This window comes from Bufo gargarizans, chromosome 3 (assembly GCF_014858855.1).
Source record: "Bufo gargarizans isolate SCDJY-AF-19 chromosome 3, ASM1485885v1, whole genome shotgun sequence".
NCBI lineage: Eukaryota > Metazoa > Chordata > Amphibia > Anura > Bufonidae > Bufo > Bufo gargarizans.
This window is the reverse complement of record NC_058082.1, coordinates 195564892-195583263: the sequence shown is the minus strand read 5'-3', so window position 1 is coordinate 195583263 and position 18372 is coordinate 195564892. Positions and strand designations below refer to the sequence as shown.

Below are 18372 nucleotides of genomic sequence, written 5' to 3'. Positions count from 1 at the left end.
CTTTTAAAATTTCAAAATAGCCAACCTTTCTAAAATTTCATTGCAATTAAATTCAAGAACAACTTTTCAATGCCCATGCACTTTTTATTAATAAAACTAACAGTGCCAAGTTAAACAAATCATTTATAAGTCTCTGTATAGTTAATAAAATTACATAAGTGTATGTATGTTCCAATAAAAAGAATATTGTACTTCAGCAGGCAGCTGACAGCATTTGTGCAGTTAACCATTTTGTGAATTGTTATCCAAAACCACTACAGCTTGCCTTTAAATTCATCATATAAAATATGAACTGCTAAAAATTATTCACAAATCCAAAATGGCAAGGGATGGGGGAAAAAAAAAAAAAAAAAAGCTTAAAACTCTATAATTTCAACATTATAATAGATTACAATGCAATGCATGTTTAGGAAACAAATACAAAACATTTGCTTCAGAACACAAATGATAATTATGTAAACTATATATAACAAAAAAAATCAAAGTTTTACCTGGAAGAATTCAGGCAAATTATACTATAAGCAATATTTATATTATATACTGTATATAGCAACCTTCAAGACATTTCACATAGCTGCACCAGCACTGCAGAAATATCCTTTGCCAGAAAATGTAATTTCCCCAAAACATATATTTTACAATAGAAAGCATAAAAAATGGCTATAGGTCAAATTATGAGTGTTTCATATGCAAATTGAAAAATGTGCCTTTGGACGCTGCATGATTTCATAAAACCATACTTTACCCCCCACATTATCGAAGTATTCTGAGAAAAATGCCAATTTGAAAGTGTGGTTTCATTTCTTTATACTTCAGCATAAAGTTTTATTTTGTATTTAAGGTGGACAATACATCAGAAATTAAAAACTTTGGGGCAGGGAAAAACATTTAGAATAATAAATGTAACCAAACATCCACTGCACAAAAATGGAGATAGGAAAACAAGTTAGGCTACTTTCACACTAGCGTTCGGGTTTCCGTTCGTGAGCTCCGTTTGAAGGAGCTCACGAGCGGACCCGAACGCAGCCGTCCAGCCCTGATGCAGTCTGAATGGAGGCGGATCCGCTCAGACTGCATCAGTCTGGTGGCGTTCAGCCTCCGCTCCGCTCGCCTCCGCACGGACAGGCGGACAGCTGAACGCTGCTTGCAGCGTTCGGGTGTCCGCCTGGCCGTTCGGAGGCGTGCGGATCCGTGCGGATCCGTCCAGACTTTCAATGTAAGTCAATGGGGACGGATCCGTTTGAAGATGCCACAATGTGGCTCAATCTTCAAGCGGATCCGTCCCCCATTGACTTTACATTGAAAGTCTGGACGGATCCGTACTAGGCTATTTTCACACTTAGCTTTTTTTTGCTAAAATAATGCAGACGGATCCGTACTGAACGGAGCCTCCGTCTGCATTATTATGATCGGATCCGTTCAGAACGGATCCGATCGAACGCTAGCCGAACGCTAGTGTGAAAGTAGCCTCACCTAGATTAGAAAAACCTTTGCTTTGCTACGACGAATTGCCTTGGCAATTTTATTTCGTAGAAGTGATGTTAAAACAGAGGAAAAGAAACACACAAAACAAAGTTCCTGTAGCTTTATAGTCCTTTTTTTTACTGAATACATTTCACATCAGTCATCATCATCATTCTCATAGTCGTCATCATCATCATCTTCCTCCTCTCCAACATAAGAGACGGGCGTCTCCACCCTGGAGCTGCTGTACTGTGATCCGTTGGAACTAGTTGCCAGCATCCCATCAGTGGTCAAGTCACTACAAAACAAAATATATTACTACACGCATCTTTCTTGCACAGAATGACTACAATGGACTGCTTAAAGTTCACCTGTTACCGTCAGTGACAGCATAAAACAATGTCATATTTGGAAGAGCGTTTCACTTTTTGTATGTTAAAGGCAATCTAAGCTCCAACACCCCTCCAAGTAGATTGTATATGCAATTTTTATCCTCATACTCTTGCATTCCCGTGCTCACATCATGGAGAGGAGAGTCCTTTCAATGCATTTTACCGCTGGTTTGTCAGCACACAACATTGGAATACAAGCGAGGATGACGATAAAAAGGACCAAAAACATTTAACACATTCCACAACAGTCAGACATTGACATGTACAAGTTGCAGTTCCTCATAGCATTGTATCCTGTGTAAATCTGCAGCTGTAATGTGTATATACAAAACTTAGGGCTCTTTCACACCTGCATTCTTTTCTTCCGGCATAGAGTTCCGTCGTCGGGGCTTTATGCTGGAAGAATCCTGATCAGGATTATCCCCATGCATTCTGAATGGAGAGAAATCCGTTCAGGATGTCTTCAGTTCAGGACCAGCACGTTTTTTGGCTGGAGAAAATACCGCAGCATGCTGCGCTTTTTGCTCCGGCCAAAAATCCTGAACGCTTGCCGCAAGGCCGGATCCGGAATTAATGCCCATTGAAAGGCATTGATCCGGATCCGGCCTTAAGCTAAACGTCGTTTCGGCGCATTGCCGGATCCGACGTTTAGCTTTTTCTGAATGGTTACCATGGCTGCCGGGACGCTAAAGTCCCGGCAGAAATGGTAAAGTGTAGTGGGGAGCGGGGGAGCAGTATACTTACCGTCCAGAGTGACGTCAAGGCGCCCATGCGCATGGATGACGTGATTGCATGGCATGTCATCCATGCACATGGGGCACTCTGACGTCATTCTGGAGCACCCCGGGAGCCGCGCGGACTGTAAGTATACAGCTCCCCACTACTACTATGGCAACCAGGACTTTAATAGCGTCCTGGGTGCCATAGTAACACTGAACGCATTTTGAAGAAGGATCAGTCTTCAAATGCTTTCAGTTCACTTGCGTTTTTCCGGATCCGGCGTGTAATTCCGGCAAATGGAGTACACGCCGGATCCGGACAACGCAAGTGTGAAAGAGCCCTAACTATATGACAATGGTAAGGGGGAGAAATATGCACACTGGAATCTCCTACTGAACAAAGGTCTGAAGAACTTCTGTAAAAGCAAACTACTTACCTGGCAGAAAACCTTCGGCCATTCGACACTGAACCTGACGTAGACGACACATACACACTGCTGATGGATCCCTGAGCCATTTCTAAAAAGGAAAAAAACTGTTTTATTAAACAATACTTGGGGTTCACAAATTACACGTTTCAGTGGAGCTGATGCGCATAAATGTCAACAACTCCATTAACTTCTATGGTACTGTCACAGAAGGTTCTAAAACTTTTTGCTTATTCAGTTGCCCTTTAAGATTGACCAGTACTGTTCGTGTGAGCAGTGCTAGTCAATCTGAGAGCAGCAGGACGCATTTTGGACTAGCAAGTGCACCTCCTGCATAGGGTAGTCTTGCCATCTTGGATGGCAGAAGGTGAGCCTGGAAATGGTCATATCTGCATACGTTAAACGGATGGCAAAAATATGATGTGAGCCCACGGTTTATTTACCACACTGTATTAAGCTGCAATACATGTTTATACCTTAAAACAAAAAACATGCAATGCAACAGCTCTCTGCAAACCAAATGAACCTACACTCCCTGAATTGTATGGTAGCCGTCATGGCACATAACCGGTAGGATTTAGTGTTAGGAACCAGTCTTACAGAGATCGCCTTGACGTGCGGCAGACTGGCTCAGATCATTTTGTACAAAATGATTTGCCAAGCATCTCTAATTTATAAGTAAAGCATTAGCAATTATGATGCATTTTTGTACTTTATTTGGTTTGCAGAGAGCTGTTGCATTGCATGTTTTGTTTTACAGTGTTCTCAGCCATAGCAACGTGCCCCTGCGCATTGGGATGTGCTGACTGACCCCCTTTTTCTTTAGGTTTATACCTTAAAATGGTAAGCTAAAGCATAGTGACTATATAGAAAGGTCTGTTTTCAAGCAGCAAACAAGTTGCTAGGACAAGCACAGTATTAACCTCTCCATCAGCGACAGTAGCCACTTACAGGGGCAGAATGGCCAGATCCTACAGAGAAATCTCCTGGTGGGCAAATGCACAGGGGCCCACTCAAGCCCTCATGCCACTGGCCAGGCACATAACCTGATGCCCTCAGCATCAACTAATGCTAGGAGCATCAAATATGTATGCACTTGGCTGGTAGCTACAGGCACAAGGCCTCAGGACTGCAATGAAGTTAAATACTGCAGCAGGAGCGGCACTATTTTGTGCTGCACTACGGTATTGCTCGCCCTCCTACTACTGTTGTCTCACTTTCAGTTTGAACCCATCTACAACATAGGTCTACTTTAACGTCCCAGTCTGCCTCTGTTTAATTACCTGTAACATATGGTTCTAGAGCCTTTGGTACTAAGCTTCTTGCAGTTTTTAGATCTTCTGCTGAACAGCTACCAGATTCCAACCCACATGCCATTCCCATTCTTTTCAGTACTTCGATATCATCATGTATTTCAAATGTGTTGTCAAAATTAAAAAGATATTCAAACCTGAAACAAAAGATAAAGCATTAAAAGAGCTGTATGGAAGCAAATTGACAATGATGCTGAATTATAGCGTACAGAGTAGGGCTGCAACGATTAATCAAAGTTATCGATAATATTAGATAACAGGATTAGTTGTCGACGAATACAGTTATCGAATAATCGGCCGATTCGTTGCTATACAGGCGGTTTACTTTAACTTTAAATCAGCGTATCTTTATTACCTTACAATAAAGCTCCAGTAACAAGCAGAGCGGGCAGCTGCGTAACGTCACTTACTCACGTGATGCTCCATTCATAAAGTGGGCGGAGCAGGCGCATCACGTGAGTGATCTGTGGTCCCCCTTCCCATAACAGTGTCATCCAAAGATCCCCCCCCCCCCCCATAACTGCACCATCCACAGATCCCCCCCCATAACAGCATCATCAACAGATTCCGCACCCCCTCCCCCCCATAACAGCGTCATCCACAGATCCCTCCTATCACAGTATCATCCATAAATTTGTTTTAATATGGCCTTTGAACATAATTTTTCAAGTAAAATCATATAAACCCCTTTGTCATTTTGGTGTTTTTTCCCGATTAAGTCGATGAAATCATCAACTAATCGATTATTCAAATAATAGTTAGCTGCAGCCATAGTACAGAGTTTAAGTTGCTCCAGATGTAGAATAAAACATCCTGTGAAAAATCCTGTCTCTACTTTCCGGACATGATTTTACCCCTTAGATTGCCAGTTTTACTCATTTCTATTGAAACCTGAGGGGATTGAGCCATTTCAGCCCCCAGATGAACTTTACAGCATCCATTGGTTGCCCAAGTTATTTAACTATCCATTAGGTAGTAGAATCTGGTCTGATCTGTACCCAATAGATAAAAATTTGACCACAATCTGCATGTGCTGTGTACAGTATTGCAACTTTTCAACATGGCTGAAACTCAATACCAGAAAGAGCCCACATACAATACAGACACTGTTACTCATTGTCAAACATACTGGCTCTCAGAAACTTGAAGGGATTAATACGGTATGCTACCTGTACAGATTTCTGGTCTGGATTTTTCACCAGTTATAGAGGACATTGTATATGACACCCTATGTGCTTATAGAAACATTAAAGTTAAAGCACAGTATTTATTTTATTTTTAAAGTAAAGAAAATTGCAGTACAGCCAAATACAGTCAAGTCCATAAATATTGGGACAGCAACACAATTGTAACATTTTTGGCTCTATAAAACACCACAATGGTTTTGAAATGAAACGAACAAGATGTGCTGTAACTGCAGACGGTCAGCTTTAATTTGAGGGTATTTACATCCAAATCAGGTGAACGGTGTAGGAATTACAACAGTTTGCATATGTGCCTCCCACTTGTTAAGGGACCAAAAGTAATGGGACAATTGGCTTCTCAGCTGTTCCATGGCCAGGTGTGTGGTATTCCCTCATTATCCCAACTACAATGAGTAGATAAAGGTCCAGAGTTCATTTCAAGTGTGCTATTTGCATTTAGAATCTGTTGCTATCGAACTCTTAAGATGAGATCCAAAGAGCTGTCACTATCAGTGAAGCAAGCCATCATTAGGCTGAGAAAAAAAAAAAAAAAAAAAACCATCAGAGCGCTAGCAAAAACATTAGGGTGGCCAAAACAGCTGTTTGGAACATTCTTAAAAAGAAGGATTGCACCGGTGAGCTCAGCAACACCAAAATACCCGGAAGACCACGGAAAACAACTGTGGTGGATTACCGAAGAATTATTTCCCTGGTGAAGAAAACACCCTTCATAATAGATGGCCAGATAAAGAACACTCTCCAGGAGGTAGGTGTAGCTGTGTCAAAGTCAACAATCAAGAGAAGACTTCACCAGAGTGAATACAGAGGGTTCACCACAAGATGTAAACCATTGGTGAGCCTCAAAGACAGGAAGGCCAGATTAGAGTTTGCCAAACGACATCTAAAAAAGCCTTCACAGTTCTGGAACAGCATCGTATGGACAGATGAGACAAAGATCAACTTGTACCAGAGTGATGGGAAGAGAAGAGTATGGAGAAGGAAAGGAACTGCTCATGATCCTAAGCATGCCACCTCATCAGTGAAGCATGGTGGTGGTAGTGTCATGGCGTGGGCATGTATGGCTGCCAATGGAACTGGTTCTCTTGTATTTATTGATGATGTGACTGCTGACAAAAGCAGCAGGATGAATTCTGAAGTGTTCCGGGCAATATTATCTGCTCATATTCAGCCAAATGCTTTAGAACTCATTGGACAGCGCTTCACAGTGCAGATGAACAATGATCCAAAGCATACTGCAAAAGCAACCAAAGTTTTTTTTTAAGGGAAAGAAGTGGAATGTTATGCAATGGCCAAGTCAATCATCTGACCTGAATCCGATTGAGCATGCATTTCACTTGCTGAAAACAAAACGAGGGAAAATGCCCCAAGAACAAGCAGGAACTGAAGACCGTTGCAGTAGAGGCCTGGCAGAGCATCACCAGGGATGAAACCCAGCGCCTGGTGATGTCTATGCGTTCAGGACTTCAGGCTGTAATTGACTGCAAAGGATTTGCAACCAAGTACAAGCATGAACACATACATATGGTGGAATTTATCATGAGGGGAATATCTGGCCAGTTCTGCTGTGTGCTATGCCACATTTATCAAATGTCACATGCTGTTTGATAAATTTGTGTCACCCTTAAACCTAACACTTGTCTAGAAAAGAAAGCTATTCCAGTTTTCCTACTCTACCTTCCTACTAGATAGAGTGAGATTGTGACAGAGTCTGAGGGATAAATCTGGAGTAAAGCTCATTAACATAACTACTACACCCACTTTATCAACCCCATCTAAAAACTGGAGTGGTGTAAAAGTGCAAAAGGTTGCAACATTTTTTTGAAAGGAAGCTCGAAAAGGTCACAAAAGCCTCATTTTGTGACTTTGAAGCCAAAATGTAGGAGTGAAGGATTGATAAATCAGGGCCACAGATATATGCAAACACAAGATATTTTGCTTGTCAGGAATATTTATAGTTGTAGGCTTGTCACAAGAGATGGAAGTATTAGCACAATAGTCTTGTCACATACAGAGGTTAAACTTTTTCTTCTCCAGATGAGACTGTGCCCTCTTGAGGGGGATTATACATGGAACAGCTTTTCACCATATTTATTGTACAGGCGATTTATCCATTTGTATAGTTTAAGCATGACACCTTCTTAAGACTAAATAAATGTAATTTTAATCTCACCCCAAATTAATTTTTTTTCAATCTCTCCTTAGAACTAATACCCTCCATGCACCTTATCAGGTGAGTCGCTCTTTGTACTTTTTCCAGCTCCAGGGCATCCTTTTTATAAACTAGTGCCCAGAACAGATGTGCATATTCCAGATGAGGTCGCACCAAAGCTTTGTAATATTGTGATATTACATCCCTGCCCCGCAAGTCCATGCCTCGTTTAATGCATGACAATATCCTGGTGGCCTTAGAAGCAGCTGATTGACAGACATTGTATGCTGTTATTCAATCTATGATCTACAGGTACACCTAAATCCTTCTCTACAAGTGACTCTCCCAGATTATTACTACCCAGATGCACAATTTTAAATTTCTCCACATTGAACCTCATTTGCCAAGTTGATGCCCAAACACTCAGTGTTCAAGTCAGCTTGTAGTTTATGAACATCTTCCACAGACTGCAGTACTACATAGCTTGGGGGTCATCTGTAAAAATAGAAATGGTGTTATCAATTCCATCCTCTATATATTTAGTAGGGGACCCAGTACTGAACCTTGGGGTACACCACTTATCACCTGGGACGATTCAGAATAGGAATCATTGACCACAACTCTGGTCACAGTCTGTCAGCCAGTTTTCAATACAATTACAAACTATACTTTCTAAGCCTATAAACATCTGCAAAATCTAACCACTATATCCACAGCCGCCCATCTGTCCAGGCTTCTACTCGCCTCAAAAAAAAAAAAAAAAAAAAAAAAAAAATCTGGTTTGTCTGACAACTTCTGTCCTTGGTAAACCCATGCTGGTTATCACTTATGATATGAACGGTCGCATACTCCTGTATATGGTCCCTTAAGAGCCGACAGCCACATACTCCTAAAACCCCATTCTCACAGTCTAAGCGTAGAGGGGTAAGTGTCTCTCTAAATATTTAGAAATTACCTCAGACTCCCTCTTCTGAAAGGTGGGTAGGTAGTATTCAGTCTAACACAGGGGTGCACAACCTATTCTGGTCTAAGGGCCATACAGTCAAATTGAATCAATTCCAAGGGCTGCAATAAAGTTTAAGGGAGGTGCCAATTCCATTTCAAGATCGGGAACTCATTTAGAGAATGGGAATCCTCATTTGCACTCAAGAATTTTAAGAGGCTGTATAATCAGACATTTGGGGAATATCACAAGGATATGCCCCAATGTCTGATAAGTGCGGGTCCCACCTATCTTTAGAACACACCACGCATGCGCAGTTGTCCTCCATTCACTTCTATGGGACTGCCAAAAATAGCTGAGTACTTCCATCAGGCCCATAGAAGTGAATGGAGCGGTGGCCACGCTTGCGTTATGCGCTCTCTTCATTTAAATGAGAAGTCTGGAAACATCAGAGTGTGCTCCCATAGGAATGAATGGAGGGAGGGCGGCCTCTGCACACGGTACGCCCTTCATTTTGAGGTACGTGCTAAAGATAGGTGCAGGTCCCAGAGGTGCCCCCAATGTCTGAGATGAAACAACCCCTTTAAGAGATGACCCATACACTGTACGTCAGTATTCAAATGCTGCCCAGAAGAAAAAATAAATAAATAAGGGCATGGTGGTCTGCAAGGGTTCCTCAGGCATTAGGCTGTATACCCTGGTCTAAAACAAAGGTTGTAGGAACCCCTTAAACAGTCACATGGGTGGAGATCAACGCTGGTGTAAAGGAAAACTCGTTTAGTTGCCCATAGCAACCAGATTCCATCTTATTTTCCAAAGTAGCTCTGAAGAATGAAAGGTGGAATCCGATTGGTTGCTCTGGGCAAGTCAGTCAGTTTTCCTTTACACCAGTTTTGATAAAGCACAGAGAAAGAAGTTTGCTAAAAAAAAATAAACTGCATATAATAAAGTAGTATGGAAAAGTATAGGAGGAGGTTTGGTAAAAGCCGGTAAGAAAAGGTTTGTGCCTCTTACTCTGACCTTTCCTGGCACATCAGCCAAAACAAACTATCAGAAATAAGATACTGGAGTGGCCCATGGTTATCTGCCAGATATCTAGCCTTTAGGAGTGTGAAGAGACTTGATTTTATGTTAACCATTTTTAGGTTTAGGCTTCCTTTAACCCCTTAAGGACCCTGCCATATTTCACCTTAGGCTCCATTCACACGTCCGCAAAATGAGTCCGCATCCGTTCCGCAATTAGTGTGCTGTCTGCATCCGCAATTGCAGAGCGCGGCCACGATCTTCGGTCCGCAGCTCCGCAAAAGATAGAACATGTCCTATTCTTGTCCGCAGCTGCGGACAAGAATAGGCATTTCTATAGGGGTGCCGGGCGGGTGTGTTGTGGATCCGCAATTTGCGGGTCCGCAACACACCACGGACGTGTGAATGGAGCCTTAAGGACCCGGCTATTTTTTGCAAATCTGGCGCGTCAATTTGTGGCGATAACTTTAAAACGCTTTTACTTATCCAGGCCATTCTGAGACTGTTTTCTCGTCACATATTGTATGTACTTCATGACAGTGGTAAAATTGAGTCAAAATATTTCATTTTTAATTTATAAACAAATACCAAATTTACAAACAATTTGGAAAAATATTAGCAAATTTAAATTTCTCTTTTATCATAGATGGCAATACCTCCAAAAATAGTTATTACTTTACATTCCCCATATGTCTACTTAATGTTTAGATAATTTTGTAAATGACATTTTCTTTTTTTGGGGGGACGTTCGAAGGCTTAGAAGCAAATCTTAATTTTCCAGAAAACTTCAAAAATCCACTTTTTAAAGGATCAGTTAAGGTCTGAAGTCACTTTGTGAAGCTTACCATAATGGAAACCACCCAAAAATGACCCCATTTTAGAAACTACACCCCTCAAGGTATTCAAAACTGATTTTACAAACGTTGTTAAACCCTTTAGGTGTTCCACAAGAATTAATGGAAAATAGAGATACAATTTCAAAATTTCACTTTTTTGGCAGATTTTTCATTTTAAAAGGGACTGTCACCAGTTTCTAACCCCCCCTTTTAAAACTATTGTTCTCTCCATGGTGCCCTTGTCATTACAAAGCTGTTATAAGATAAATCCGCCATCTAGTTTTGATAAAAATCGCTTTTATCTAACCTGTCAATCTTCTGCATAAGGTGCCCAGGGCGTTTCTGAAGGTCTGAATCTGCCGCCGCCGTTGGTGCCCAGCTCCTCCCATGATCCTTTCAGCGCCACCTGGATGTAATGAAATCCGCCTCTGGCTCTCCTCAGTGCCCCCTCCTCCTTTTCAAAGATCCCGTGCGTGCGCACAGGCCTGTGCCTGATGCGCCCGTGCGGACTTTTAGATTCTGCCTCGTTGAGCGAAGTGCGCATGCGCGAACATGCGAACGCGCTTCGCTCAACGAGGCAGAATCTAAAAGTCTGCACGGGCGCATCAGGCACAGGCCTGTGCGCACGCGCGGGATCTTTGAAAAGGAGGAGGGGGCACTGAGGAGAGTCGGAGGCGGATTTCATTACATCCAGGTGGCGCTGAAAGGATCATGGGAGGAGCTGGGCACCAACGGCGGCGAGCGGCAGATTCAGACCTTCAGAAACGCCCTGGGCACCTTATCCAGAAGATTGACAGGTTAGATAAAAGCGATTTTTATCAAAACTACACGGCGGATTTATCTTATAACAACAGCTTTGTAATGACAAGGGCACCATGGAGAGAACAATAGTTTTAAAAGGGGGGGGGGGGGGGGGTTAGAAACTGGTGACAGAGTCCCTTTAATATCTTTTTTCCAGTTACAAAGCAAGGGTTAACAGCCAAACACTCATTATTTATGGCCCTGATTCTGTAGTTTCCTGGACTGTTTTTTTTTTGACACCATGTCCCATTTTTTGCAGGATGAGGTGACTGTTAGATTGGTACTACTTTGGGGGGCATATGCCTTTTTGAACGCTTGGTGTTGCACTTTTAGTGATTTAAGGTGACCAAAAAAAATGTTTGTTTTTTAGCACAGTTTTTATAATTTATTTTTTCGACGGTGTTCACCTGAGGGATTAGGTCATGTGGTATTTTTATCGAGCAGGTTCTTACGGACGTGGCGATACCAAATATGTATTTTTTTTTTTACATTTAAAGCATTTTTAAAAAAAATAAATAAATCATGTTTTAGTTTTTTTTTATAAGATTGTCTTAGGTAGCAGCTAATATTTTTTTTTGCGGGATGAGGCGACGGTTAGATTGGCACCATTTTGTGGGCATACACCTTTTTTGATCGCTTGGTATTGCACTTTTAGTGATATAAGGTGACAAATGGTTTATTTAGCACAGTTTTTATTTTATTTTTTTGACGGTGTTCATCTGAGGGGTTAGGTCATGTGATATGTTTATAGAGCCGGGCGATACGGACATGGCGATTCCCAATATATCTACTACTACTTCTTCTCCCACTTTTGGGTGGTCTGATCCCCTTTACTATGCATTCCAATACTTCTGTATTGTAATGCATTGGCTGTAAAGTGTAATACAGTGTGTATTACACATACAGCTTCCTGCCTGTGAGATCCAAGGGGCTGGATCTCACAGGCTCTCCCCCAGAAGGCAGCCCCGATGCCTAAGGAAGGCGTCAGGCTGCCTCTCCTGCTATCGGGTCCCCGTCACAGCAGCACGGGGACCCGATGGCAGCTCCGATCCCCGCCCGACCTTGCATGTGTTGGTCAGCTCTGATCGCGTCACATCAAGGGTTAATGTGCCAGCATCGGTGATTTCACTGATGCCGGCGCATGCAGCAGGGGTCCGGCTATCAGTGAGTGCCGGACCCCTGCCGCTGATCTGGCGGGCGCAGCTCCTGCACCTTCCCGATCACCATTAAGTACATGAACGTCACGGGTCCATAAGGGGTTAAAATCAGTATACACAAGGCTGAGAAAGGGTTAAAAATTTGAAGTTTCTATTTACTTACTTGTCATTAGAAATGCTACAATCGATCACAGTTTTCTTGCTGGTGTTCACTATGATGAAAGGTAAATGTATGACTGAATTGGCAGGAGGAGATCGATTTGCTTGCTGCTCTGCCTGACGATTTCTTTGAACTAGGTTTTTGAAGGCAATTTGCTGAAACACAAAACAGAACACGTGCATCCACTAAATCAGTACATTGGTTATGCCATTTATGGATATGTTCACCAATTCTCAGTCCCCATAAATGTAAAGGAAAATTTTGCTCCCAAATGACATTCTACAATGTCCCAGGGTCACATTCAAAATCTACATAAAAAGTTGTGCAACTCAGTAATTTATGGACAACTCAATTATGTAAAAAATTACAAGCAGGTCACTGTGCATGCTGAGATTACCTGTAGTATAAGTTCCTGTAGCTGGGACTGTTTTTGTTTTATTCTTTCAAGACGTCTTTGTCTTTCAACCTGAGGGGGAAAAAATCCAAATTACTAAGACATTTATTTCTGTCCCCGAGATAGACAAAGCCAACATTTTGTGTATTCTCCGCACCAGTCTAGCATCCATCATATATGCAGATGTCACAAAAGGTCCAAGTTCTGAAAACCACTTTCAAGAGCACACTGCTCATAATTTTTTTGTTCCAGAGGTTAGAGGCTAAAAAAAGGTCTACATATTTGTCCTGGTTCATTTTTTAATCTTGTTTAACAGGGGGCAGATGTTTTTTTTAACTCCTTAATGACCAATGACGTACTGTGTATGTCATAATGGGTTGCTAGTTACCGTATCATGACATACACAGTACATCATGAGATAAAAGCATCACCGCAAATGTACTTTCAGCAACACTGGCATCTAAACAGGTGTCACGGACAGTTTAGCTGTCCAGGCAGGGATCAGCATGGTCCCCGCCTTTAGATCGCTGTGATTGGTCAGTCAAATCTGAGCAGCATTGAGCACAGCATTGAGCAACACAGCTCCGATCTCATCAGTGAGTGTTGAAAAGATGGGGGCTGCGCTGTTGTGGAGTCCATGCAACACCCATCCCCCCAATTTAGGATGGCAGCTGTTGGAGGAAGGTACCACTGACCAGGCTTAAAAGGTTGCATGTCAGCATAATGCTGGCAGTCATAATACACTGTGCTATGCGAGTAGTGATATCATGTAAGTGATCAAATGATTGTCCTGTGTTCCCCCTTAAAGTGTGGGGAGAATAAAGCTTCACATGCTTTGTACTGCTGCATCCATAACAACCTAAAACTATACAATTATAGCTTTTTTTTATCCTGTACCTCGAACTACATTATATTAAAAAAATATAAGAATACGTTTTATGTACCGATTAAAACTAAAAGTTGGCCTGCAAAAATAGGAGGCTTTCAGCAGCCAATATGGCAGTCAAACATACTAAGTGGCACATCTGCCATTTAATAAACTCCTGTTGAGTATGGCGACACATGGCATGAATACTGCAGACTCTCCACAGCACAACACTAGGATGAAAATTCAGCAGCATTTAGAGTACCAACAAAGTGTAAGGGCTGTATTACACTGGCCGAGGATCAGCCAGGTAAACGCTAACAAGCATTCCTAGGAACGCTCAATAGCGATTATCAGAAGGCGATTGTTCGGGTAATCCATCGTTCATGTGGTCACAAAAACCATGTAATCACATTCTGCTGCTGGCAAATAATGATTTTGTATAAGGACAAGCGATGGCATTAGTGATCCCTTGTCCTCAGACAGTGAAGGAGATTGCTGCAGGTAAATGCAAAAAAAAACACCCGACCACTACAGCCAAAATCCAGCATGTGATGCACTGAAGATGCCAGAGATTGCCAGCAGTAGTCATGTATTGTTCACATGAGGTCACTGCTGCAGCTGGGAAAACTGAGCGGTGGTGCGGTATCTGTCAAGTATTCTGTATTAGTAATGTGCCCCTTTGGTCCTGATCTGCTCTTCATAAAGTGGAGCACTAAGCTCCTAGAAAGTTTAGGAATCTGTACACTGCTTGCTTGGCTCTGGAGGAGGCACCATCATAACCAAAGAGCATAGATATCAGAGCTAGTCTTCTAAAATGACAACTTACACTTCAGACAAAATGTACCTCTAAATTTTGACATTCCTGAGCAGAGTTTGTTGGTAGACCAATCCACTTTATTTCCTTTTTTTCTTTAGAAATAATGTTCATAGCCATAAGTACATTTAAGGCATCATAAACACGACGTCTGATGTTCTTCTGGTCATAGGCCTGCTGTAATAGAGAACATTTACAACGTTACAAATTTCTCATATTAAATTTGGTCACCCAACTCCAACAACAAATTCCTTATGAAAATAAGGTACAGCACAGAAAATATTCTAAACTGTTGGAGAACTATATGTGAGACCTAAAGAGGATCTGGCACCACGAAGTGTAGGGCAATCCGCAGGCTGCATGTTATGGAGCAGGAGGAGATATATCGTTTGATGGAAAGAGATTCCGTAAAACTTGTAATTTATACATTTATATCTCTGCATTTTCTGAGTTCCAGATGGCCCGTTTGTCTAATATCAGTGATTGACAGCTATCTTGTATGGTTGTCTGGGAAAAACAGCCCCAGCGTTAGCTGCATCTCCTGGACGCTCATTTGACCAGAACTAACTGCATCATAGCAACTAATGAGTGCAATGAGTTGTGTGTGAAGTCTCATCGCACTCCATTTACCCTGCATCCTAAGTGCTGCAGATGACAGACTACTGTCACTTATGAGATGTTGCCTCACCCTGCTCCCCTCTGTCTCCCTGAGAGACCCATCAGTAGTCACAAGCAGGAGGCAGGTAAGAGCAGCACGAAGCCTGGGTTGATGTCGGTTATACAACTTTCAACTCACAATGCTTGCGTTTTGAATGCTGTGTGCAGAAAGTTCAATGCATTCCTACAAGATGTGGCTGCAGCTACCCATTTGTACTTGATTCATTTCATATCTAACAAGGAGGCGACAGAAGAGCAGCAGAGTGAAGCAGCATCTCATAGAAATACATTGCAGATTTTGCACACAACACCTACAGATAGACAGTCACTCAGTCAAGGAAATTTAGGGGCGCTACTAAGTTACTGCACTTTCGGTCTCTTGTGTAAGGCTACATTCACACTAGCGTTCGGCCGTCCGCTTGTGAGCTCTGTTTGAAGGGGCTCACAAGCGGACCCGAACGCTTCCGTCCAGCCCTAATGCATTCTGAGTGGACGCGGATCCGCTCAGAATGCATCAGTCTGGCGGCGTTCAGCCTCCGCTCCGCTGGCGGACACCTGAACGCTGCTTGCAGCGTTCGGGTGTCCGCCTGGCCGTGCGGATCCGTCCAGACTTACAATGTAAGTCAATGGGGACGGATCCGTTTGAAGATGACACTATGGCTCAATCTTCAAACTGATCCGTCCACCATTGACTTTCAATGTAAAAGTCTGGACGGATCCGCTCAGGCTACTTTCACACTTAGAAAATTTTATACAATATAATGCAGACGGATCCGTTCTGAACGGAGCCACCGTCTGCATTATATGAGCGGATCCGCTCTGAACGCTAGTGTGAAAGTAGCCTAAGGCAGAAGCTCGATGTATGTGAGGAAGTACAGATGAAGAGGCCTGAGTTTGGTGAGATGTCTAAGAGCTGCCCAGAGGGATCTGACAGATGCTGACGGAGCTCTATCACAGGAAGTCAGCCACACAGGGGAGACCGACTCCCTGTCTACATGGAAATAAATCTTCATTTTTAGAGCCCTTTAAAAAATGAAAGCCAAGCTCTGACAAACAGTTTTACTGACGGTTTTGATAAATGAGGCCACGTATATGTCCAAAAAATGCTGCAGTGCTTGTTGAAGGATTAACATTATACACATTCTACATATGTCCACTAGAGGGCAGCAAAACCAGGAACCCATAATTTGTAGAAGCTCGTGGCTCAACATACAACTGCTGTACACCAGTGGTCAGAGAAAAACCTTCACTTCCTGCAAGGGCAGAACAGGAAATGGGCAATGCTTCATAAATCAAGGAGTTGGACTGTGCCAGCAGAAGGACCATGGGAACACAGAAGAGGGTCCTCCCTGAAAACTGAATGCAATATTACACTGACTGTATGTCTAATACACAGAAATCGTTATATCACTATACTGTCTGTGCTGAATTACCTGCTAAGCATAGACTGAACCAAATATTTGCAGCCAACCATGTTAACTTGTATATATGACTTTTTCCCATGCATATTAGGTCACTACACCTCCCATCTGTTGCTGTGGTACATCAGCTCCTGGCATCCCCTTAACAAGCCTCTGCAATAGCACACATTTGGAGAGGTGGTTTCAAAAGTGCAGTGAATCCTCCGCTTCACTGAGTAACCATTCATTTTAACATACTTTATAAAAAATAAAATAAAAAATAATAAAGTAATTTTATCTGCGTTCAAATTTTTATTTTTTACAGAGGAACCCAAAGCCTAGCCGATATGTTTCCATCTGCTTACACAACCTGCCCTCACATGACCCTGAAAGGGAAGAATAGAAAATAACAGCCATGTGATCCACAGAATACATGTTATGTACACTGAGTTGGCAGTTACCAGTAGCAACCTAACAGAAAAGAGTTAATATGGTTATAACAGGTTATGCCATCATGATGCAACTGTATGCCGTGGATAGATTTGCATTAAAAGGAATGGAAACCCTTGCATTTTACATATCTTGGGCTAAAAAATAAAAACATTTTACTTCATAAAAAAAAAAAATTGTCTGAGCACGGACAGTGGGCAGTAGGAAAATGAAATAGTGATTTGGATTTAGAACTAGGGCTGGACAATATGGGAATTTTGTGCGATTGCGATTAGGGCCCTAAAAATTGCGATAATATGCGATATTTTAAGGGAATTGTGCTAGAGGTCTATTTGCTTGGATTTTCCCATATGAGCCGCTGACGCGGCTGGGGGGGGGGACGCTGTTATTGGGGGGGGGGGGGGGGGGAAACCAGTGGGGGACGCTGTTATGGGGGGGGGGGGGGGGGGGAGAACCTGTGGGGGATGCTGTTATGGGGGGGAACCTGTGGGGGACACTTATGGGGGACTTGTGGATGGCACTGTTATAGGGATTGTGCGCTATGACACATAGGGGCCAGCATAAGACACACATATAGCATCTTATGCTGGTCTCCCTCATTGCCCTATGTGTCCTAAACTGCAATAACCATAACTGGCTTTGTGTGTGAAGTATTTTACTACTGTGTGAAACAAGCTCTCTCCTATTGATATAATGGCCAGCCTCTGTAGTCTGTATCTGTACTCACTGTCACAGTACTATGAATGCACTGCAGCGAGCGGGAGCGAGGTGGCCGGTGCGTGACTGACGTCACTTGGTAACACTCCTCCCACTTCAGGAAGCAGGAGCGTTACTATGTGACATCAGTCACGCGCCGGCCGGCCTGCTCACTGCCGTTCGCTGCAGTGCATTCATCGTAATAGTGAGTACAGAGGCTGGCTATTTTATCAATAGGAGTCAGAGAGCTTGTTTCACACAGTAGTAAAATACTTTACACAAAAAGCCAGTTATGTATGCGGGGCCCCTTCATATATAATCGCGGCATTTTCGGGTCGACCAAATCGCCATAGCGCATTTGGCGATAATCGCGATTAGATAATTTTTTCGATATATCGTGCAGCCATATTTAGAACTAATGTTGTACTGCAGATCATCGTCCAAGATCGTGGTGACAGATTCCCTCCAAAGAGAACCATGAAAACACAATGTAAGCTGTAGGC

At 42.6% G+C, this 18372-nt stretch overlaps 1 protein-coding gene across 1 annotated transcript in view; it reads right to left on the bottom strand.

Moving 5' to 3' along the window:
• Nucleotides 1-1351: 1351 nt before the first annotated feature.
• The window catches only part of TFDP1 (transcription factor Dp-1), a 70701-nt gene continuing 53680 nt past the window's right edge, over nt 1352-18372 (bottom strand). Inside the window, exons 7-12 of the mRNA XM_044285204.1 lie at nt 14697-14843; nt 12988-13056; nt 12594-12745; nt 4287-4453; nt 3013-3094; nt 1352-1762 (exon numbers count right to left, since the gene is read on the bottom strand). Of these exons, the coding sequence (XP_044141139.1) occupies nt 1621-1762; nt 3013-3094; nt 4287-4453; nt 12594-12745; nt 12988-13056; nt 14697-14843 (759 nt within the window). The 3' untranslated portion in view covers nt 1352-1620. The remainder of the gene's footprint in view (nt 1763-3012; nt 3095-4286; nt 4454-12593; nt 12746-12987; nt 13057-14696; nt 14844-18372) is intronic.